The 23017-nt window shown below is 44.0% G+C and overlaps 2 protein-coding genes across 2 annotated transcripts in view; one reads left to right on the forward strand and one right to left on the reverse strand.

The window, feature by feature from the left end:
* The window catches only part of LOC118386800 (5'-nucleotidase domain-containing protein 1-like), a 53704-nt gene extending 32634 nt beyond the window's left edge, over window positions 1-21070 (reverse strand). The window contains exons 1-6 of the mRNA XM_035774645.2: window positions 20675-21070; window positions 19908-19999; window positions 19531-19602; window positions 19254-19363; window positions 19006-19085; window positions 18808-18889 (exon numbers count right to left, since the gene is read on the reverse strand). Of these exons, the coding sequence (XP_035630538.1) occupies window positions 18808-18889; window positions 19006-19085; window positions 19254-19363; window positions 19531-19602; window positions 19908-19999; window positions 20675-20767 (529 nt within the window). The 5' untranslated portion in view covers window positions 20768-21070. The remainder of the gene's footprint in view (window positions 1-18807; window positions 18890-19005; window positions 19086-19253; window positions 19364-19530; window positions 19603-19907; window positions 20000-20674) is intronic.
* Window positions 12308-18641, forward strand: LOC118386799 (collagen alpha-1(X) chain-like). The gene is made up of 3 exons (XM_035774644.2): window positions 12308-12476; window positions 12982-13126; window positions 16166-18641. The coding sequence occupies exons 2-3, from the start codon at window positions 12997-12999 to the stop codon at window positions 18019-18021; spliced, it is 1986 nt and encodes a 661-aa protein (XP_035630537.1). The 5' UTR covers window positions 12308-12476; window positions 12982-12996; the 3' UTR covers window positions 18022-18641.
* Window positions 21071-23017: the final 1947 nt, after the last annotated feature.

Here is a 23017-nt window from a genome sequence, read left to right on the forward strand (position 1 = left end):
TTTTTGCTGATGATGGCTGGCTATATTTGATTAATTATGGCTTAATTGCTGAAAACACCAAGAAGAATTGAGGGTTCCATTCATCACTTTGTTTTCCTTTGCTAAGTCAAAAATACTTCCACTGAGCGAACCTGACTTTCATGTCTTCATAGTGATTAAATCGGGGACATGCTTAACAAGCCTTCACCAGTGCTCATTAAAGTGCAGTTATAGAGCCCAATGCAGTTAAACCTGGCTCATATCTCACATGCTCCCTTCGCATCACCAACGATTGGTTTATGATTTGTGGAGAAACAACTTGAGCCTTTTCAAGTGGAGGAAGTGGACTTCACGACCTTCACCTCAAGTTGAGTGAAAGTTTCTAAACACTGCCACTTACTGTAGCTTATCTAAACAATCTGGGGCTCCACGTCTTTGACTTTGTCAGACTGCCACATCACTAGCAGTGCCTGGTGCTAGACGCCATTTGGGGAACTGCCCCGCCGACCCCACAAAAGGCGTGCGTGCAACACCCACACTGTTCAAATCACAGGCAAATGGATCTTATTTAGCCTAATAATGATGTGAGCAGGGGATTGCCTCAGTAACAATGGTAGTCTATAGATTCATGGGTACTTGGTAATTGGCTACTCTTTAGTAGCTGACTAGAAATACATTTAAATGTACAAATCAGGGCTCTCGCCTTATTTTCCGATAAGGTGGTGCTGATGTAGGCTTAAGGAAGTTGGACAATTTACCTGTAACTGCCATTTCCTGAAACCTAAAGTCATAAATTATATAAAAAAATGGTTGCCAACACAGAAGTCTTGTTTTTGATCCTAAATGAAATTGAGGTGGTCTCAATGACAGTTTCACATTTTTATATATGTGAATAGTTTAATGAAAAAGTAAACTGTGTTCTTTTTCATCACAATTCCAGTGGGTCAGAAGTTCACATACACCAAGTTGACTGCGCCTTTGAACAGCTTGGAAAAATCCAGAAAATTATGTCATGGCTTTAGAAGCTTCCGATAGGCTAATTGACATCATTTGAGTCAATTGGAGGTGTACCTGTGGATGCATTTCAAAACCTACCTTCAAAGTCAGTGCCTCTTTGCTTGGCATCATGGGAAAATCAAAATAAATCAGCCAAGACCTCTGAAAAAAACATTGTAGACCTCCGTAAGTCTGATTCATCCTTGGGAGTAATTTCCAAACGCCTGAAGGTACCACGTTCATCTGTACAAACAGTAGTACGCAAGTATAAACACCATGGGACCATGCAGCCATCATACCTCTCAGGAAGGAGAAGTGTTCTGTCTCCTAGAGATGAACGTACTTTGGTGCGAGAAGTGCAAATCAATCCCAGAACAACAGCAAAGGACCTTGTGAAGATGCTGGAGGAAACAGGTACAAAAGTATCTATATCCACAGTAAAACGAGTCCTAAATCAACATAACCTAAAAGGCTGCTCAACAAGGAAGAAGCCACTGCTCCAAAACTGCCATAAATGTCACCTTCTGACCTTTATTTCCTTTGTTTTGTCATTATTTAGTATGGTCAGGGCGTGAGTTGGGGTGGGCAGTCTATGTTTGTTTTTCTAGGATTTGGGTATTTCTATGTTTCGGCCTAGTATGGTTCTCAATCAGAGGCAGGTGTCATTAGTTGTCTCTGATTGAGAATCATACTTAGGTAGCCTGGGTTTCACTGTGTGTTTGTGGGTGATTGTTCCTGTCTCTGTGTTTGCACCAGATAGGGCTGTTTTAGGTTTTCACGTTTCTTGTTTTTGTTAGTCTGTTCATGTATAGTTTTCTTCGTTAAAGAACCATGAATAGAAACAACGCTGCATTTTGGTCTGCCTCTCCTTCAAGTCAAGAAAACCGTTACAGAATCACCCACCACAACAGGACCAAGCGGCGTGGTAACGGGCAACAGCAACAGCGGCGCAAAGAGGAATGGACATGGGACGATGTATTGGATGGCAAGGGATGCTACACATGGGAGGAGATCCTGGCGGGAAAAGATCGCATTCCATGGGAACAGGTGGAGGCAGCTAGTAGAGCAGAGGCAGCCGGAGAGAGGAGCCGGTGATATGAGGGAACACGGCTGGCAAGGAAGCCCGAGAGGCACCCCCAAAAATGTCTTGGAGGGGGGCACACAGGAGGTGTGGCGAAGCCAGGTAGGAGACCTGAGCCAACTTCCTGTGCTTACTGGGGGGAGAGACCGGGCAGGCACAGTGTTATGCTGTACCAGCTCCGCGCATCGGCCGGGCTAGAGTGGGCATCGAGCCAAGTGCCATGAAGCCGGCTCTACGCATCTGGTCTCCAGGCTTACATGGCACCAGCCATGCGCATGGTGTCCCCGGTTCGCCTGCATAGCCCAGTGCGGGCTATTCCACCTCGCCGCGCTGGCAGGGCGACCGGGAGCATTCAACCAGGTAAGGTTGGGCAGGCTCGGTGATCAAGAGCTCCAGTGCGCCTGCACGGTCCGGCCTATCCGGTACCACCTCCACGCACCAGCCCCCCGGTGGCAGCCCCCCGCACCAGGCTGTCTCTCCGTCTCATCCTTACAGGTGCTCCCGCCTGTCCAGCGCTGCCGGAGCCTTCCTCCTCTCCAGCGCTGCCAGAGTCGCCAGTCTGCTCAGCGCCGCCTGAGCTACCCGTTTGCCCAGCGCCATCAGAGTCGCCAGTCTGCCCAGCGCCGCCTGAGCTACCCGTCTGCCCAGCACCGCCTGAGCTACCTGTCTGCCCAGCGCCACCAGTGCCGCCAGTCTGCCCAGCGCCGCCAGTGCCGCCAGTCTGCCCAGCGCCGCCAGTCTGCCCAGCGCCGCCAGTGCCGCCAGTCTGCCCAGCGCCGCCAGTCTGCAAGGAGCCGCCAGCGCCGCCAGTCTGCAAGGAGCCGCCAGTGCCGTCAGTCTGCAAGGAGCCGCCAGTGCCGCCAGTCTGCAAGGAGCCGCCAGTGCCGCCAGTCTGCAAGGTGCCGCCAGTCTGCCAGGGGCCGCCAGTCTGCCAGGGGCCGCCAGTGCCGCCAGTCTGTCAGGGGCCGCCAGTCAGCCAGGGGCCGCGAGTGCCGCCAGTCAGCCAGGGGCCGCCAGTGCCACCAGTCAGCCAGGGGCCGCCAGTGCCGCCAGTCAGCCAGGGGCCGCCAGAGCCCCTCAGCCCAGAGGTGCCAGAGCCCCTCAGCCCAGAGCCCCTCAGCCCAGAGGTGTCAGAGCCCCTCAGCCCAGAGGCGCCAGAGCCCCTCAGCCCAGAGGCGCCAGAGCCCCTCAGCCCAGAGGCGCCAGAGCCCCTCTGTCCCGAGCTTCCGCCCCTCTGTCCCGAGCTGCCCCTCTGTCTAGTGGGGTCATTTAGTAGGGTCGCCGTGGTTAGGATGCCACGGAGGCGGACAATAAGGCGGACTAAGACGATGGTGAAGTGGGGTCCACGTCCCGCGCCAGAGCCAGAGCCGCCACCGCGGACAGTCTGTTTGTGTATAGTTTTCTTCATTAAAGAACCATGAATAGAAACCACGCTGCATTTTGGTCCGCCTCTCCTTCAAGTCAAGAAAACCGTTACAATAAAAAAAGACAGACTAAGGTTTGCACCTGCACATGGGGACAAAGATCGTACCTTTTGGAGAAATGCCCTCTGGTCTGATGAAACAAAAATATAACTGTTTGACCATAATGACCATTGTTGTGTTTGGAGGAAAAAGTGGGATGCTTGCAAGCAGAAGAACACCATCCCAACTGTGAAGCACGGTGTGGCAGCATCATGTTGTGGGGGTGCTTTGCTGCAGGAGGGACTGGTGCACTTCACAAAATAGATGGCATCATGAGGGAGGAAATTTCAAGACATCAGTCAGAAAGTTAAAGATGGTCGCAAATGGGTCTTCCAAATGGACAATGACCCCAAGCATACTTCCAAAGTTGTGGCAAAATGGCTTAAGGACAACAAAGTCAAGGTCTTGGAGTGGGCATCACAAAGCCCTGACCTCAATCCTATAGAACATTTGTGGGCAGAACTGAAAAAGTGTGTACAAACCTGACTCAGTTACACCAGCTCTGTCAGGAGGAATGGGCCAAAAATCACCCAACTTATTGTGGGAAGCTTGTGGAAGGCTACCTGAAACGTTTGACCCAAGTTAAATCATTTAAAGGCAATGCTACCAAATACTAATTGAGTGTATGTAAACTCCTGACCCACTGTGAATGTCATGAAAGAAATATAAGCTGAAATAAATCACTCTCTACTATTATTCTGACATTTCACATTCTTAAAATAAAGTGGTGATCCTAACTGACCTAAAACAGGGAATTTTTACTAGGATTAAATGTCAGGAATTGTGAAAAACTGAGTTTAAATGTACTTGGCTAAGGTGTATGTAAACTTCCGACTTCAACTGTAGTACTGTACTCTAGCTTACTGTAGGCTATTTGAAATATAAAACAACTAATGTAGGCCTAAAATGAGCTTGTTTCAGATCTCCATCCCTGACCTAATCCACCCAGTTTGGTAGCCTAGTAGGGAGACCTTTCATTTAAACACACCTTGTTGTCATTGGTGAAATTACTATTATCAAATCCTTAGCAGCCTACTGTTGACATACAGCTATATCAAGAGGACAGATCAAGAACTGATTAATTGACATAGACTGTTTAAGATTTAGTAAGACTAACATCACTTTCTGTGAAGGACGGTATTAGTTTAACAGCTCTCTAACATGTCTGTTTCTATCCACGCAGTGACGCGCACTGAACAAACGCACACCACACATTTCTTTGCTGTCAAAGCATGTCTGGGCAAGAAAGTGTTCTCGCTTAGTTGACTAAACGCTGTAGCTAACTACCTTTGTCATAATGATGCCTTAGCTAAGGATCTAACTACAAAATAGTAGTGGTAATGTGCTTGACTAACACATACAGTTTTGGAAAATGTATTTGGCAAACAGCTCGTTCTCCATTTTCCCTAAACTTTTTCCTCACACATCAGTGGTATCAACCGACAAAGTGGAGAGCTGAGGGAGGAAAATAGTCCTCAGACAATGGAGAGCTGATTGGCTCAGTCGTCTGATTGGCTCAGCTTCAACTTCAGACGGTTCAGTCAAAAATCACAATGCGCCAACTTGAAGCCTGTTGTTGCATATTTTCGGGTAGTTTTTCGTACCAGCGTACTTGAACCTCAAATTGTGTGCATGATACGGAAAATGCGTGCAGGTTGGCAGGTCTGCATTTGAAACCAAATGAACACAGACAAAACACCTTTCAAATAAGTCGCTCTGGATAAGAGCGTCTGCTAAATGACTTAAATGTAAATGTAAATGTAAATAGGTTATATGTTATGATTTCTTTCCTGGTAGGAAAGTGCTTTGAAATCGAAGTTCACTGTTGTACAGACCTACTTCATTCGTCTCCTGTGACTGCAGGAGGCCAAACACGTGGAGAAAATGGGAAAATGCTTGATTCCACACAAAGCCTAATTGGACACACGAAGCACCCATTTTGGGATGAGAGGAGAACCCAACACTATCTTTAAATGTTCTGTACTTTCTGCTCCATGCCAGAAAGTATGTGTAATTCTCCTCCCACAGTTTCTTTTCTCAAAACACACCTAAACAACAACACGTTTCAACAGGCTTTAATGTATGGATTTCGAAAGAGCTAAGCTGATGATAGTTACACGCATACAACACCTAGACCTATGCACTGAGTGTGCAAAACATTAGGAACACCGGCACTTTCCATGACATGGACTGTCCAGGTGAATACAGGTGAACGCTATGATCCCTTATTGATGTCACTTGTTAAATTCAATCAGTGTAGGAGACAGGTTAAAGAAGGATTTTTAAGCCTTGAGACAATTGAGACATGGACAATGTGTGTGCCATTCAGAGGGTGAATGGGCTAGGCAATAGGCACCAATTTGTAAGTCGCTCTGGATAAGAGCGTCTGCTAAATGACTTAAATGTAAATGTAAATGTAAACGATTTAAGTGCCTTTGAATGGGGTATGGTAAAAGGGGCCAGGCGCAACAGTTTGAGTGTGTCAAGAACTGCATCACTGCTGGGTGTTTCATGCTCAACAGTTTCCTGTGTGTATCAAGAATGGACATCCAGTCAACTTGAAGAGCATTAGAGTCAACATGGGCCAGCATCTCTGTGGAACGCTTTCGACTTCTAGTAGAGTCCAAGCCCCGACGAATTGAGGCTGTTCTGAGGGCAATATTAAGGTGTTCTTAATGTTTTGTATACTCAGTGTACATGGCCAACAACAATTGTATAAAATGAGGGAACACATATAGTGGTGAACTACAAAGATCATTTACATTTTTCTAACACTGAGTAGTAAAAATATAAGAGAAACTGTTATCCAGACAATTTAGTACCATCGAGAATAATTGGGTGAGCAGATATGGAATCCTTTTTTAGCCAGCCTAATGAGAGTAATTTGATTAAAATAACATCAAAAGGAAAGTGAGCGTATCCCTTGGTACCATGGTATTCAAGAGAAAAGTGTTATTCGGAACTTCTTCCTCATTCATTGGCACTGAATTTCTGTTGAAAAAAATAAGTAGCTAGTTTACCTCTTAAAACTCTACCAAACAATCTTACCACCGTACGGAGAGTGGTGTTCAGGGATTCTTCCCAACCCACACACCTAAAATAAAGGCCGAACCAAGAAAAACAAAAACAGACCTTTGACAGAAACGCAGAAAGGGGATATCCACATGTTTTAGTGCTGCAGGCCACCAAGGATGATCGGCCGCAGCTTCAGAAGCACCATAAACAAATTGTGTGTGCAGACATTAGTGTAATGGCATGGTGTAAAACATACTGTAGGTATGAGGATTGGCATTATATTCATGTAAAGTTGGTAGGCAACTTAAAAAGTGAACCTACTGCATCCGTGTGGGTTTTTCACACTTGAATACCAGTGGTGGTTTGGCACTCTGCAGTTCAGGTTTTCAACCATATCCTGGTCTAAAGACCAAAGTGAAAACGCAGCATACTAAGATAGCCCTAAAATATAGCTATGGGTTGTTTACCAACATGCAAAGGCTTGGATTTTCCATCGTGCTTGAGAAAGGCTTATTCCTTGTTTTTCATCCGACCATGATTATTTTGAGAGCTTCGTAATTTGCTAAAACACAGGAGCTCTTTCCAGTGAAGCAAAAACAAAAACGCACCATGGCTGGTCATGTTGGTAGGTGTCAGACGCCAAAGCTATCTCCAACACCACCTCCAGACAGTCGAGCCAGCCCGGCCAAGCCCAGGCAGAGCCCTCTAAGCCCCCAGGCAAGCCCCCAGGCTCAAGGGCTGGACTTTGGGGCTGGGTTGGACATGCCAAACTAGACAGGAGCTGATCTGATTCAACAACACAGAAGTGCATGGGAAGCAGAGTGAGGGATAATGGAAAAAACATGGAAAACATCCCATAGTCTTTCAAAGGACTGTAAGATTATATGCTTTTGGTGAATATAACCACATAGGCATATAACCATATAAGCAGACTCCCCATGCTTTATTGTGACCATTAATCAAAGGTTTAAACGTAATGTAAATTAGACATGTAGTCAGTGCACACATGGCAGCCTTGGCCTCTTCAGGAACTCAAGCCAACCAAATAGGATATACCAGCTTTCCCCAGTTACTCATTTTAATGGCATGTCACATCTCACTATAAGACGACTATAATAATCCTTCAAAAACAGCTAACTCTGATAAGCTGGCAATATACATCAACCTAAGCTACATGCACCTTACACAATACAACCTTTGGCTTAGTTCAGAGTCAAACAAAGATATATAGTCGGCAGATTTCAATCCAGGAGGCAGACTTTCAGATCCATAGTAGAAAATATTCTGCAAATTACAAAAAATCTGTCAGACTCAAGAATGTTGCCCTTTGGACAACATGTTCAATCTTACTTTGTTGGAGTTAAAACACATTTAGAAGAAGATTGAGTGACAGTGGCGGTGTCTCAACACCAGACAAAAGCCATGGGATTGGCTCAAGCATCCATGTGAGCCGTTTGTTCCACTTAAAGGGCTCTGGAGGGTGTGGAAGGCATAGTTACACTTAAAGGCACTAGTCATTAAGGCCCTGCGTCTTTGTTGCGTCCTGCCTCTATGAACATAATTGACTTCTAACAATCCCCTCCCATTACCTGGTCCTCAAGGAGAGCCTAAAATTGGAACCAAATCTGATTTGAAACATTCTCAGGCTTCAGCGTGAAAAAAATAAAACACTGGCCTAAATTCCCCTCTTTCTCTGATTACCAGCTTTTCAGTAATTTCTCTAATTAAATACTTTCATCTTGAAATGACAAAAAAAAAAAAGTTGTGAGGGATGCATTTTGGGTTCCTATTCTGAAACAACCTCAGACTCCTCAGGTTGTTCGGTTCTGCTTCCGACCGTGATTTCGAGACGTTTGTCTTTCGGGTCTCTGTAATTGCACCCACACTAAGCCTGGAGGGCCAACATCAACCCTTCCATTCATAAAGCTGCAACTGCCTCTTAGTGGCATATTGGGTTTATTAAAATGTTAAATCTGTATCCCAGCCACTTCCCAGCTAAAACATGCCATCTTTAGATTCCCACTTTCCATTCTTCTGACTAGCTTAGTCATATCATCAACCTGCAATTATTTCCTCCGTTCTCTCAGGCAGCGTGGCATTCTCAAATCACCGGGAACAAACAGAGGAGAGATTCATAAGAGACTAAAACGTATCTGTCTCACCCAGACTGCGTCTTCCCCAGCACTCTAAAACTGAACTTGGGCAGCAAAGACAAGCACAGGGAAAATGTATGATGATTTTTGAGACAATTTGTGAGGGAAATTATGATGGCAAAATCAGACATTTCATAAATCTAAACACAAAATGCTATAAATCATTGGGGTTTTTTCTGAACTGCCCATTATAAGATTTAAAATGCCTTAATTGTATTTGTAGTCCTAGCCACCAGTCTACCAACTTTACCCATGAGAATAAATAGACTACGAAAAGCAGTAGGTATTTTGCACACCAGACATAAAAAAAACATGATAAATGCAAAAGATCATTTCAAACAGATGGAAAAAGATTCAGCTATCAATTAGCCTAGATTTAAGACATCGGCCTTGTGCTTATTAATCAGAAACAAATTATAGCAGAGTGCAGATTTGATCTAGAGCATGCCTGTATCCCATACTGAGATAGCGGGGTAAACGGTTGGCACCATTGTCTATGTTGTGTGAGAATCCCAGTCATTATCATAGCAATTAAAAGGAATGAAAGTGAATTAGTCACGTCTGGAGAGAGAAGCTGCATATTCTTCTACAGTGTCAACCGCAGCGCTCTCTCCAGAGCCTTTCATTGACTCAGAATGTCACCACATCATAAAGTGGTTCAGGTGTGCTGTAATAATAATAATAATAATACATGTATTTGATATAGTGCTTTCAAATTCAGGGAGCTGGCAGTTCATGGGAGATGGTCTTCCACAGCTAGATGACGATGCAGTTCAGTAAAGGAGTAACTGGCTTGAGTGGAGGTTGGGTTGATGGTAAAGCCAGTGAGGGAGAACATCAGTCAGACAGGCATAGAACTTTTCACCAGGCACCGCTTTCTCCGAAGTTCACGGCTACTCCTCCTCTGTAGGTAGGCCGCACGGAGCATCCACCAACCGAAAGTGTAGCACGCACCTGGGTGATGCTTCGGCAGCTAAAAGCGCCTGAGAGACCACCACACCTCGGCAGTAAATCAGTAACAGTGTCCTACGAGGCAATGTATATGATGTGATCGATGCTTATTGTAAAAAGGCCAATGTTTATACATTTTGTTACAGGCCACAGGGTCACACCGCAAAACTGATGACAAGTACAATAGAGGGATCTTGAAGGTGTTTCACTTCTATCCCCGTGCAGAAAAACGATCTGTAAGACTTGGTACTCCTCCTTTCAAACTCCACAAGGTATTTCCAGTACACGTCTATTCATGTGCCTCTAGTCTAGGCATTAACTTACGTTAAAATGACACAGTATGCTTTTAGATAGGGAGGAATGAATCCTGACACACCAACAAAAAAAAATCATGGCCCCAAATAAAAAATGAACACGTTGCCACTGTGTGGTCTACACGGCTTTCATGGTGAAAGTGTGATGGAGGGACTGGAGCCTGCAAAAATTTTAAGTGTTGACTCCACCTCCTGCAACTCTGTCATTTAAACTAAAGGGGTTTACCAAGGATGCCCAGTGGCTTGATTGACTTTCTTCTGCAGGCTGTAAAACTAAGAGTTGGAAATATGTCGGAGAAAAAAAACGCACACACTATTTCGGGTTTTTCTAAACCTAAAACATCCTCGAGACCATTTCAGTCTACTACAGTAAAACTTGACCTGGCAAGGATTAACAGGTGCAAAACAGCTCAAAGACAAAGATAAATACTGCAGATTAGGAGATAAGACACACAACATATACAAAAGGAGCAATTTGAGGCACAGCTTCTGTATACAAAATCGAAGGCTATCTTGACATTGTGTGTAATAACAACGTCATTATTTGGGGAGTAGGCATTTCCTGCTAGCACATGGTGACATCACAAAACACAGTTGCTAGACTCCAAAAGGCAGGTACTGTCCGTAAGAGTAGATACAGTGCCTAGTGAAAGTCAACACACCCCTTGCGCAATTCTCACATTTTGTCGCCTTAAAATTTCATCTAAAAAAGGGAGTACATATAGATTTTTTCCCTACAAATCTGCACAACCTGCTACACATTTTCAAAGTAAAAGAAAAAGTATAAAACATTTTCTAAATTAATTTTAAAAATACATTTTAAAAACGTAATGATTGCGTATGTCTTCAAACCCCAGAGGTAGAAGCACCTTTGGCAGTGATTACAGCTGTGAATTATTTTGAATAACTCTGCACAACTCTTGCGGCAACATATCCATTGTTTTTGTCAGAATTGCTCAAGCTCGGTAAATTTGGTTAGGAAATGATTGATCATCAAAAACTTGTCTCTGAATTTCAAACAGATTTAAGTCAGGACTGGGACTAGACCCCTTAGAAACAATCATCAACATCTCTTGGAAAGCCATTCTGGTGTGTATTTGGCATTAACATTTGTGTAATTGTCCCACTGAAAAATACAATTATATCCCAGGGTTAGGTATCCAGAAGACTGAGACAGGGTCTCTAACTTTTTACCTGGGTGTTGACCATTTATTTATTTGGATTCTGACAAACTCTCCAGTCCCTGCCTGTGACATGCATGCCACAATACTTGAAAATACAAGACATCTGCATTTTTAATTTCATTTTTTATGTTATTGTGAAAATGTTCCATACTTTTTCTTTCATTTTGAAAATGTGGAGCAGGTTGTGTAGATGCATTTTTTATTCCTATTAAGATTTCATTTTAAAGGCAGAAAAATGTGACAAATGTGCAGGGTAGACTTTCACAAAATAATTTGGAGGTGACAATGGACATTTGAGAACCAGACCGCCAGAGGTCTGAGGACAGAAACTAAACTCTGCCCTCTGGTGTACCCATCTTGCACTGTGGCTGAGTGGAGGCACAGTACTGCTATATGCACTCTACACCACACACAGTTGAAACAATTTAACTCTCCAGTAAATAAATGTCTATAAATGTAAGTAATGTTTACCAGAGTTCATTAAGCTGACATAGTGTATTGATTTTGCTACCACAATCTAACATTAACATCCTGTTAAGAAAGCAACACATTTGTTTGCATGTACAAGTCTGAAACTTCACTGTTGCTTGGAAGTTCCCTCCATAAGGACTCAATGGTCTGGGCCATCCACAGTGTTATTTACTGTTATAGACAGGGACTCCATGGGATGAAAGGAGGAAAAAGCTCCAGTACAGACCGTCTTTCATTTTCCAGGGCAAAAATGCTCACTCTGTCAATAAAATAATTTTGGAGACAATGAATGTACTAAAGCCATTCCCCAGCACCTGTATTTGAGCAGACGAAAATATGCAGAACTGGGTAGAAGAGGGGAACACTTATGTTGTTTTTTTAATTCATCTATAAAAAAAAACAGCAATTAAGATGTCAAAGACATCAAAGAATCAAAGTGAATACCCATATAGCTTTGTGCATTATTACGACTTGAACATACGACCACATATACCCACAAATGCCAAAGAGTTCAGAAACAAAAAGATAAAAACGTATCTTTAAGTGAATTAAATCTAGTTCAGTCCTGCTCCATTGAGGATGGATGGATGAGGGAGGAGCTGTGGGGTTTTGAAATGCTATGAGAGGACTATCATCCTGAAGTGACATGCCTTCTCTCTCTGAGGATATGGCACCCCTCATTAAAGCTGACATCACAACGGGGTGGGGCTTTTATACTAGGTAGATTCTGGGTGATGCTGGAGACAGATTTGGTATAAATACCCCATACCCAGTGGCCTGGGTAGCAGCAGCCAGACTAAGGACTATACAGTACCGTGCCAGGACAGTAGCCTCCCGACCCTCACTGATCTTTTGGAGCCTGCCTGCTGGTAAGTGTATCCTGCCCGCTCTCTCTAGTCTGCTCTCAGGGTGTATGTGAGTGTGGCCCTCTGTGCCTGGTGCTGTGAGGTGTAGAGTGCATTGGGCCATTGGGGAGGCAGTTGGGGTCTTGGGGGCATGGTTGAGGAATAGGTTGGGGCAGTAGGTACTGGTGGCATCTGGCCTCAAGTCGTCCTCATAGCAAGTGTCTTATCTATCTATCATTGTGATGAGATGATTCACTTGGCGAGGGAAGGGATGAGGCATACATGGGAGTCTGAATCTGACTTAGCTCTGGAAGTCTGACTAAAGATTTGGGGCCTGCAACGTTCCCTCCTGTGCTCGTTTCTTGTCATTCTGACAGAGAAATGTTAGTTTGTTGTTGCAGGCCCTGCTGTAGTGACAATAGAACTGCAAAGCTACTGTATGAGAAATACAGGAGACGCCAGTGTAGTGTCTCTGTATGTTGAAGACCGTTCACATTTCAACATTCTGTTCTACATTTCTTTCTTGCAGGTTTAGCTTCACAGGATGGACCTCAGAGTGACAAGCGTTCTCCTCCTCCTGGTGGCCTTGGCCGTGGCAACACCAGAGAGATACTACCATGTACAGAAAGTAGCCAAGCAGCAGCAGCATTATCCTACCAAGAGCCATGTCCAAAGTAAGTCTCAACGTATTCATGTCTATTTGCACGCTAATGTTTGCCGAAGATAATTCTGTATCAGCTTTAAGGTACATTCTCTTGGTGAAAGGTTTCATTCATTACAATTCTAGACTGTACTGGAGGTTTGTCATTAGGGCCAGGAGGTTTTCTTGGCCACCTAATAGCCGTCAGTGCCAAAAGGAAAATACTGGGTGCAAACTGGAAGATACTTGGCTGTTTTGAATTCCATATAGCTTTAACAAATGTAATTAAGCACAGCATGGTAAAAATATATATATATATAATATATATATATATATATATATATATATATATATATATATATATATATATATATATATATATATATATATATGTATGTATATATATGGACAAATAAACATATCAAAATAAAAAAGTTAAATCAATGTAAAACAGCAAAATATGCAGCATAATTTTTCATTTAAAAAAAATGTTCATTACTGTGGAAGTTAATTGCTACCAAAACACTCACAGATGTAGAGTATTAAATCTCGACGTACTTACCTTATGAAACAAGATTGATAGTACATTATCCTTTACAGGGGAACAAGTCAATTAAACAGACTTATTGATGCATTCTGAGGCAATGTCTCAGTCCAAATTGTTGAGGGTTTTCACCTGCCCATAGATGTCGTGACAAATTGGAAACCGTGGACCAATGCATCCTTCCACAGCTCCCAAGAGAGGACACAGTCATTCCATCAACAGAAAGTGGATAATAAAAATATGATTACAGTAGTTAAGATAATAACCATTCTCCTGCAACAACGCTGACAGTCAGATCACAGAGATTCTGTAGCAGTGAGAGCCAGGGGCAATTATCGCTTCTGTACGCCTCATAAAAAGAGCACCCAACGCACCAGTTAAATGTCGCTAGCTTCCACAGAACACTGCTTTCCAGATTCCATGTCACTCTTGACAAATATTGAAATATCCTGACAAGATATCCTACTATCCTCTCTTCAGGAGAAAGCTCAGAAGACAGCGGGGGGAAAGTATAGAGAGTAAGAGAGTGGGGCTTGACAAAATGGCAGAGATGGGACCATTCGGTCAAGAATACGGTCCAGAGACGAGGGTTGTCGCTCAACCAGACTACGTCACTCAGTAGCTTTGCTTAAGATGTTTCGACGCATTTTTTAAATTTATTATTATGGCCGGTGTCCTCTGACAGAAATACAAAACTTTCCCACACGTCAACAATGCAAACAGATGTTACCACGTTACACTGGGCACACCCAAACAAACCGCTTTGTAAGTGCTTAAATTGTCCCAGACACGTCTCAAAACAAATGCCCTACAGTAGAGTAGACACAAATGCAAATCATCTTAAATATGCTGTAAGACTTTAAAAAGTGCCATCCTCAGGATGTATAATGTGAGAGCCATGGCATGGCCTATATATAGAACGGTATGATTTGAGGCTGGCAATAGACATAGGATCTAGGCCTAACTAGACAAGTCAAGGTTGAACAGCTGGCTATGCCACAGTGTTGTCACCTTCCAGTTTCTGAGGTTTGACTTGGCTGCCAAACTGTCCAGTTTTGGCACTTTCTGTTTTTCCTCAGGTTTCAAACCTACTCTTCAGTGGCTTTCAAATTACAGCCCTGTCTGGCCATTTTGTTCTCAAAGTGCTATTCCAAAACAGGAAAAGGCAAACACTTTATGTGCTTTTCTACAAATCATCAGTCAATTAAACTTCAGTCACTTTAGCTAAATGTTTCCTACTGACTTCTGTAGTAGTACCTTACACCATGGCACTACTATACCACACATTACTTGAGCAGCAACAGCCTTGCCAGTAAATTATAAAATCACTTTTAATAATACAATGAATACATGAATTGATAAAAACTGTTAATAACTGCTAGCGCCTTGAAGTTTTATACCTAAAAGGAAACTCCGTTTCAAAGGTCACTGTCCCTTTACCAACGTCAGTCAAAAAGGGGGCAGGGTCATCAACTCGGTGATGCAGCCAAGCTACAGCATAAGGCAAATACTGACCACTATGGACTGAATTCTGATATCTGAACAGTGGTAAAATGCCACAGACTTAACACAAATAGCTCAAGCGAACACATTAATGGTTATACAAAATGTTAGGCATAATAAGCAACAAACAACACGGCTTCGGGAAAGTTATTGATATAGGCAGAGGCGTGGAGGTATTGTGGGCTAACCGCTCAAAGACACAGGGATAAAAGTATCCCTTCAGAATTTCACGACCTAGGCCAGAGTTCAAGGCGATGCACATACGTCAACTGGAGGACCACTAACCATAATCACGCACTACAGACAACTTGTGAAATTAAAGGGTTCAACATAGCGTGGGCAAATGAAACTAAAATAACTGGCTACAGTCATCTAATGTGGTCTCAATATGCTGAGCACTGTACAAGGACCCCAGTGTTTATATGAACATATTCTCAGACCACTGGTGCTGTCAAATTGACCCTGGGAAAAGCAGTCAGTGCCTGCAAACTCCCTCCATAATCACAGAGCCTACATCCCCTCGGTTGTTTAAATCCCATTGTGGTGTTTTCGAGTGGAATACCAAAGCAGAGGTAACTCCCCCCCCCCATGCTATATGTTTGCAACAGGACTAAATAGGACACAACAACCATGACTGGATAAATACGTGTAACAACTGGTGCATGGCAGAGTTGTTCATCCACACCCATACAAATAGGGCTCAGATATCCGAGTCATCAGCTTTTCAAAACATCTTAAGATCCATTTGGGGCATCACCGAGAAAACGTCAATATATCTTTCCATTCAAATTCAAATGAAATAGACAAATGTTTCAGATGCACCCCGAATGAAAACAAGACTACATGAATATTCTGTTGACAGATAACAGTCTTGGATGAATTCATCTTGACTGAAACCTAATGATCTACTCTGGAAAAACTGACAAACTTAATGAAATGAAAAAAATATCCTAAAATCTAAACCAATTACAGTTAACTGCAGTTGTTATCTGCATCTTAGGTAATAACGCTTATCCATTTCCACAGCAGTTTCAGGTGAGCCAGGTATTCCCGGATCCCCTGGTGAGCCAGGACCTATGGGCCCCCCTGGGCCTCCCGGCAATGACGGCGTGGGACATCCTGGACAACAGGGCCCACCCGGGGCCCCCGGACCCGCTGGCTACTCCGCAGCTGGCAAGCCTGGCAATCCAGGTGGTCCTGGGAAACCAGGTAGTAACGGAATGCCCGGTGAGAAGGGCCATACTGGCGCACCTGGAGCCATGGGTCCAAGAGGATCACCCGGTTCCGCTGGAAGCCCAGGACCTGCTGGATACTCTTCTGCTGGCAAACCTGGCCCACACGGTCTGCCCGGAGCCATGGGGCCAAGGGGTGAGAGTGGACTTAAAGGGCATCCAGGTATCCCTGGTCTGCAAGGACAAAAGGGAGAGAGGGGAGTTGGTATTCCTGGGGCACCAGGTGCAAACGGCCAAGTGGGCCCAATGGGACCCTCTGGTATGCCAGGGCAACCCGGAGTTGGTAAGTCTGGTGCCACTGGATACCCTGGGGAGCCTGGGAAGTCAGGTACTCCAGGTAGGGATGGAGCTCCAGGAGCTATGGGTCAGCCAGGGCCAAAGGGCCACAATGGAAACCCTGGGGTAGGAGCGCCAGGAAAATCAGGTGAGAATGGCAGTCCAGGTATGCCTGGAAATATGGGACCTAAAGGTCCCCAGGGACATGCCGGACAACCAGGTGCACCTGGCATACCAGGAGTTGGTAAACCAGGAGCTAATGGCATGACAGGTGACAGGGGATCCCCCGGTACATCAGGAACCACCGGTCAGAAAGGAGAGCCAGGGCCAACAGGTTACACTGGGGCAACAGGTGGTACTGGCCTTATGGGTCCAGCTGGGCCACAGGGTGCTAGAGGATTCCAGGGAGAACCAGGTGTGCAGGGATCTAAAGGAGATGTCGGCATGCTGGGAGCTCCAGGGGCAAAGGGAACCAAGGGGGATCAGGGACATCAGGGTTACGCAGGGAAGGCAGGTATCCCCGGGGCAGCAGGCCCTCCTGGTGCAACTGGTGCTACAGGACATCAGGGTAACAAGGGAGCTCAGGGCCATCCTGGCTCTCCTGGTCAGCCAGGTTCAAATGGGCTTGCAGGAGCAAAGGGACACCCAGGCACACCTGGAGGCCCAGGGAAACCAGGCGAGAGCGGCATCCCAGGGACAAGAGGACCAGTGGGGCCTTCAGGTCCAGCAGGTCAAGCAGGTCTTAGGGGTCACGCAGGTCTTCCCGGCGCACCCGGCCCAGCTGGCCAGATGGCCAAGGGAATGTCTGGTCCTATGGGTCCACCTGGAGCTCCTGGTTCCAGAGGTAACGATGGTAACCCAGGTGCTATGGGACCTCCTGGCCCACCTGGTCCCCCTGGTGAGATGGTCTACCATCACGAGAAGAGCATGCCCATCAAGTCCCATGAGATTATGATGCCTCATGAGATGATGAAGGCCCCTATGTCCGCCTTCAGCGCGGTTCTGACGGTGGCTTACCCATCAGCGGGTTCACCCGTTCCATTCAACCAGATTATTTACAATGGGGAGCAGCACTATGACCCCCAGACTGGCATCTTCTCCTGCCAGGTACCAGGTCTCTACTACTTCTCCTACCATATGCATGTTAACGGTGCTAATGCATTGGTGGCACTGTACAAAAATGGTGAGCCAATCATGTTCTCATACGATGAGTACAACAAGGGCTTCTTGGATCAGTTGTCTGGCAGCACTGTACTTATGCTGAATGCCCATGACCAAGTCTACATTCAGGTCCCTGATGAGGAGACCAATGGTGTCTTCGCTGCCGATAATGTTCACTGCTCTTTCTCTGGGTTCCTGATTGCCTCAACGTGATACAATCGCTAATAACAGCTTAAAAGAAACTACCTAAAGAAATAGTTCAGTTTGTAACTTCCATCGAGATTGGGTTGTCATTGTAGAATACAAGATTGATAAAAGATTCTACAAGTTAATTTGTCATTGAAAAGGCTGAAAAGGCAAGAGCAGCAATTCTCTCAAGTATTCTATTAAGAAGGGCTTTCGGTTCATGGAGGCATTTAAATTAAATGAGAAGAAGAATATAATTTAGGAATTCAATTGTTTGTCATCACTATTCCCTTTCCCAGTATATGCACAAGTATTCAGCAAACAATGATCAGTATGAATAATTCACAAAATGGTGCTCTTTGACTGCCTGTAACATTTACAGCAGACTTTTGTTGTTGTTTTCAAAGTCTTGAATAAATATCTTGTAATATACATGCAAAGGAAATCATGCTTGTTTTTTAAGGCAATGTTGTAAGTCAGATCGCAACACCTTTAACAAACCAGCAGTGTGATATTGCAACACACAAGATGAAAAACGGTCACAAAAAAAGTATTATGTCAAAAACAACTCTATGCCTGAGGATGCATTATGCTATGTTCAACTTATTGATCAAAGTAAAAGAATAAAGTCTTATTTCTGAAACTGACGGCGTTGTCTTTTCTTTTCTGTGTCAGTCTACAGTACGAAACTGAAAACCTTGTTTTGAGTTGGACTATTTCAGCCCACTGATATGGTGAAATAGTGATTTCTGATATGGTCCTCTGTTTCAAAAACTGAAAGTGATTTGATTATTGCATAAGTAATAAGCATACCTTTGAATGCAGATGTGTTGTAATTGTGGTCGATGGCAGCAACAATGTCTTTCCAGAAGTCTGAATTCACCTCGTTCCCACGCTGTTGACAAAAACAAAATCATGTTCTTGAAAGGAGATACAATTTGGAGAAGAAAAAAAAGTGTAAACATATTCATTATCTATTCATAACTCACTTAAAAACATTTACATGTTTACCTTACGCAACATATCCACAACCCTTCCACAGAGAAGAGCCCCGGGTAGATCAAAATAGTTGTCATAAAAATAGTACTTTGCTGCAGAGAATAAAACAGAACATATTTATTGTAAGAAACAATCCAATCAATAATCACTCTTTAGTCTTTCACATATAAAAAAATGAATTGAAACTGCATTGCAAAAATGAAGAAAAAACTGCTTTCACAATTTGGATGGGACACAGAGATTCAAGATTACAGACTTACTAGATTTGGTAAATGAGGTATTAAGGGTATTAAAGTTCTTCCATTCCCTTTTTGAACCATAATGTTTAATGATCTCTTCTGTGCTGAGGTTATTGGTCCCATGGGTTGCTCTGATGAAAACAGGTTTAAAAATCAGGGGTTTTAATTCATTTGCGGTGCAAAGAGGAGTAACATTGATACAAACACTTAAAAACAGGCATTTTTTTCCCCCTATCAATATAAAAAGGAACCCAATATCAGAGCGTGTAGTTGACTGTATCATTTACTGTTACCCTACCGTAAAACGGTTCCATCTTCAGCCAACTTAACCAAGTTTCCATCCTCAAGGTCTACCACTAAGCCTTTGAAACTGGACATACAGAACACACATTTCATAGTGGTCACTGGCAAAGAACAAGCGTGTTGATCAATCTCCTATGCTAAGCAATAACAATAAGAATCTGTAAGCGATATTCCCCAGAGCACCGTGCATTCATCCAATGCCTTTCATTTGTGCCCTTTATCTAACCTGAAAATGAGGTAGTCATTCACAGCAGTGGAATGATGCATGCAGGTAGTCTGAATTTACAATGGCACACCACAGTCATGAATGATTACTGCCTATTGAACAATGTGTTTTCTGCAGTCGTTCTGCTGCTGCTGCTTGTGACTCACCAGAAATCCCAGGAAGCAGGGGTCAATATAAGAAGGTCCTTGTCATAGTCTCTATGCTCTACCAGATACCTGGTAAAGCTCTCATAGATCAGCTGCAAAGAAGCACAAATATATAGGGTCTCACTTGCATTCTATTCTATCCACAGGTGGGGCGAACATTCATTGACACTGAACCTTTATGTTTGTACGATACATAAACACTGTGCTGTATTGACAACTACCGTGATGGAGCTGGCATACACCGTAAACCTATTTATAAAGTCACGGCTTCAATGTCATGTATGTGTTCCTGACAGAAAGGATGCCGTTGGGTTTCTGCAGCTGGCAGTCAGATGTCACACAGACTCAGCTGTGACTCTGGCTGGACTGCTGGCTAATTTGTTGTTGCATATTGCTTATAAATCAAATGTGCGCATGCTATAAACACATACTATACAGTGTTGTTAGGTAGGTAGTTAGACGTTGCATTGTAACAATGTCGTTTTTGGGGGCGCATGCATCGCAACTGCAATGTTTACCATATTAACACCATGAAGCTAGGATGTATGTATTATATTCCATTCGTTCCATCATACATTGTGAGTATTAGCTATTGATCAAATGCAGCGAGCCATGAACGACTAACTTAACACTACCAGCTGGAAAGGATGGTTTATGTTGAATGCCAGCGTTAGTATACTTAGTAGCTAGCCAGCCGGCTAGCTATTGTTACAGTATCATATTGTCAGAAATCACAAGGACAGCCCGTGAGCTATAAATAAACTCACCCTAGAGGTCTCCTTCAAATGGTACCGACAGAGAGTGTGGTCCAAATCAAAACCAATTACATCACAATCTGAAAGGGAAAAATATTCGCTCATTTTAACGAGGGCGCTAGAAACAATCGAAACCAAGGATACTGTACTGTTGGCTACACACGCCTGCACACAGTATCTGTCAATGTCGAATCTGTACCCTCCAATATATTTGTTCCTACGGCAACACGTGGGTTGCTGTTACAAGGGGATGCTTTACAAAATGTCTCCAATAACCAGGCACTGTCGTACACATATAGTAAATCAAGGTCTACGAATTGTTCATTCATTGTTTGACATTCCGCATCAACCGCAGTAGTGATATAAGGTGGAGGTGCGCAGAACATACACAAAAGGTTTGTGCCCGAAGCTTCCGGTCAGGGTGTACCGTAGTACGTCAAATAAATGTGCATAGGTATTCGAAGAGCGGGTCCACACATATCCTAGACAATTTGAAGTTCTCAAAAAGTTGTAGCCTTAATTATTTATGCTAGTTAATTAACTAAAATAAAAGTCTAAAATTTTGCCCACACATATGGATAGGCCTAGCCCAAGAATCTACTCTTAAAGCTAAAATCCTTAGTTGCTTAAACAATGTTTGTAAATAATGTAAACAAACACTGTATATACTCAAAACACAGTTAAAACTATAATGTTGATATGATGGATGGTCAGTTCTTGCATCCAAAGCGCTGTCAATTAATTTGAGAGTGGTTACATTTCTAGCATATATCAGATTTATACCAAAACAGAGGCGGGGTGGGCTTTGTTATTGTTTTAATTGAGGATTATAGCTTTAAGGAGTGTACAGTAGTAGAGCCATATATGGACCTATGAGGACATTGTATGTTATTTTCAGAGGTGGACTGGCTCTGGCAGCAAAAACAGTCAAACGCTACTCCATCTAAACGTGAATCTATTCTCAATTGCGATACGGAACCATTGGATTTTTGTCCCCCCCACTTTTATCATTGGAATGTGTTACAAAACGAGGCAACAGTGTGCTTTAGGACTGTGCGGACACCTCCAAGCGGTCGGGTAGGCTGATTGGAGTGTTTATCAGATTGCTTAAAAATTGTATAATAAATATTATTATTATTATTATTATTCTAAAACCAAAGTTACACCCCTGACTATTATAGTCCTAATTATATCCCAATGAAAATTCAATGTGTGATTAGGAAACACCTGAGGATTTCCGAAATATATAATGTGTTGGATACAGTCAAATCAAATGTATTTATATAGCCCTTCTTACATCAGCTGATATCTCAAAGTGCTGTACAGAAACCCAGCCTAAAACCCCAAACAGCAAGAAATGCAGGTGTAGAAGCACGGTGGCTAGGAAAAACTCCCTAGAAAGGCCAAAACCTAGGGAGAAACCTAGAGAGGAACCAGGCTATGAGGGGTGGCCAGTCCTCTTCTGGCTGTGCCGGGTGGAGATTATAACAGAACATGGCCAAGATGTTCAAATGTTCATAAATTACCAGCATGGTCAAATAATAATAATCACAGTAGTTGTTGAGGGTGCAACAAGTCAGCACCTCAGGAGTAAATGTCAGTTGGCTTTTCATAGCTGATCATTAAGAGTATCACTACCGCTCCTGCTGTCTCTAGAGAGTTGAAAACAGCAGGTCTGGGGACAGGTAGCACGTCCGGTGAACAGGTCAGGGTTCCATAGCCGCAGGTAGAACAGTTGAAACTGGAGCAGCAGCACGGCCAGGTGGACTGGGGACAGCAAGGAGTCATCATGCCAGGTAGTCCTGAGGCATGGACCTAGGACTCAGGTCCTCCGAGAGAGAAAGAAAGAGAGAAAGACAGAATTAGAGAAAGCATACTTAAATTCACACAGGACACCGGATAAGACAGGAGAAGTACTCCAGATATAACAGACTGAGCCTAGCCCCCCGACACATAAACTACTGCAGCATAAATACTGGAGGCTGAGACAGGAGGGGTCAGGAGTCACTGTGGCCCCATCAGATGATACCCCCGGACAGGACCAAACAGACACGATATAACCCGAACCACTTTGCCAAAGCACAGCCCCCACACCACTAGAGGGATATCTTCAACCACCAACTTACCATCCTGAGACCAGGCTGAGAATAGCCCACAAAGATCTCTGCCACAGCACAACCCAAGGGGGGGGCGCCAACCCAGACAGGAAGATCACGCCAGTGACTCAACCCACTCAAGTGACGCACCCCTCCTGGGGACGGCATGGAAGAGCACAAGTAAGACAGTGACTCAGCCCCTGTAATAGGGTTAGAGGCAGAGAATCCCAGTGGAGAGAGGGGGACCGGCCAGGCAGAG

The sequence above is a fragment of the Oncorhynchus keta genome, chromosome 8 (assembly GCF_023373465.1).
Source record: "Oncorhynchus keta strain PuntledgeMale-10-30-2019 chromosome 8, Oket_V2, whole genome shotgun sequence".
Classification (NCBI taxonomy): domain Eukaryota; kingdom Metazoa; phylum Chordata; class Actinopteri; order Salmoniformes; family Salmonidae; genus Oncorhynchus; species Oncorhynchus keta.

Excerpts from the sequence above, each read along its gene's own strand:
- LOC118386799 (XM_035774644.2), top strand. The coding sequence starts at position 12,997 with ATGGACCTCAGAGTGACAAGCGTTCTCCTCCTCCTGGTGGCCTTGGCC. Across the intron at positions 13,127-16,165 it reads TACCAAGAGCCATGTCCAAA|CAGTTTCAGGTGAGCCAGGT; the intron begins GTAAGTCTCAAC and ends CCATTTCCACAG.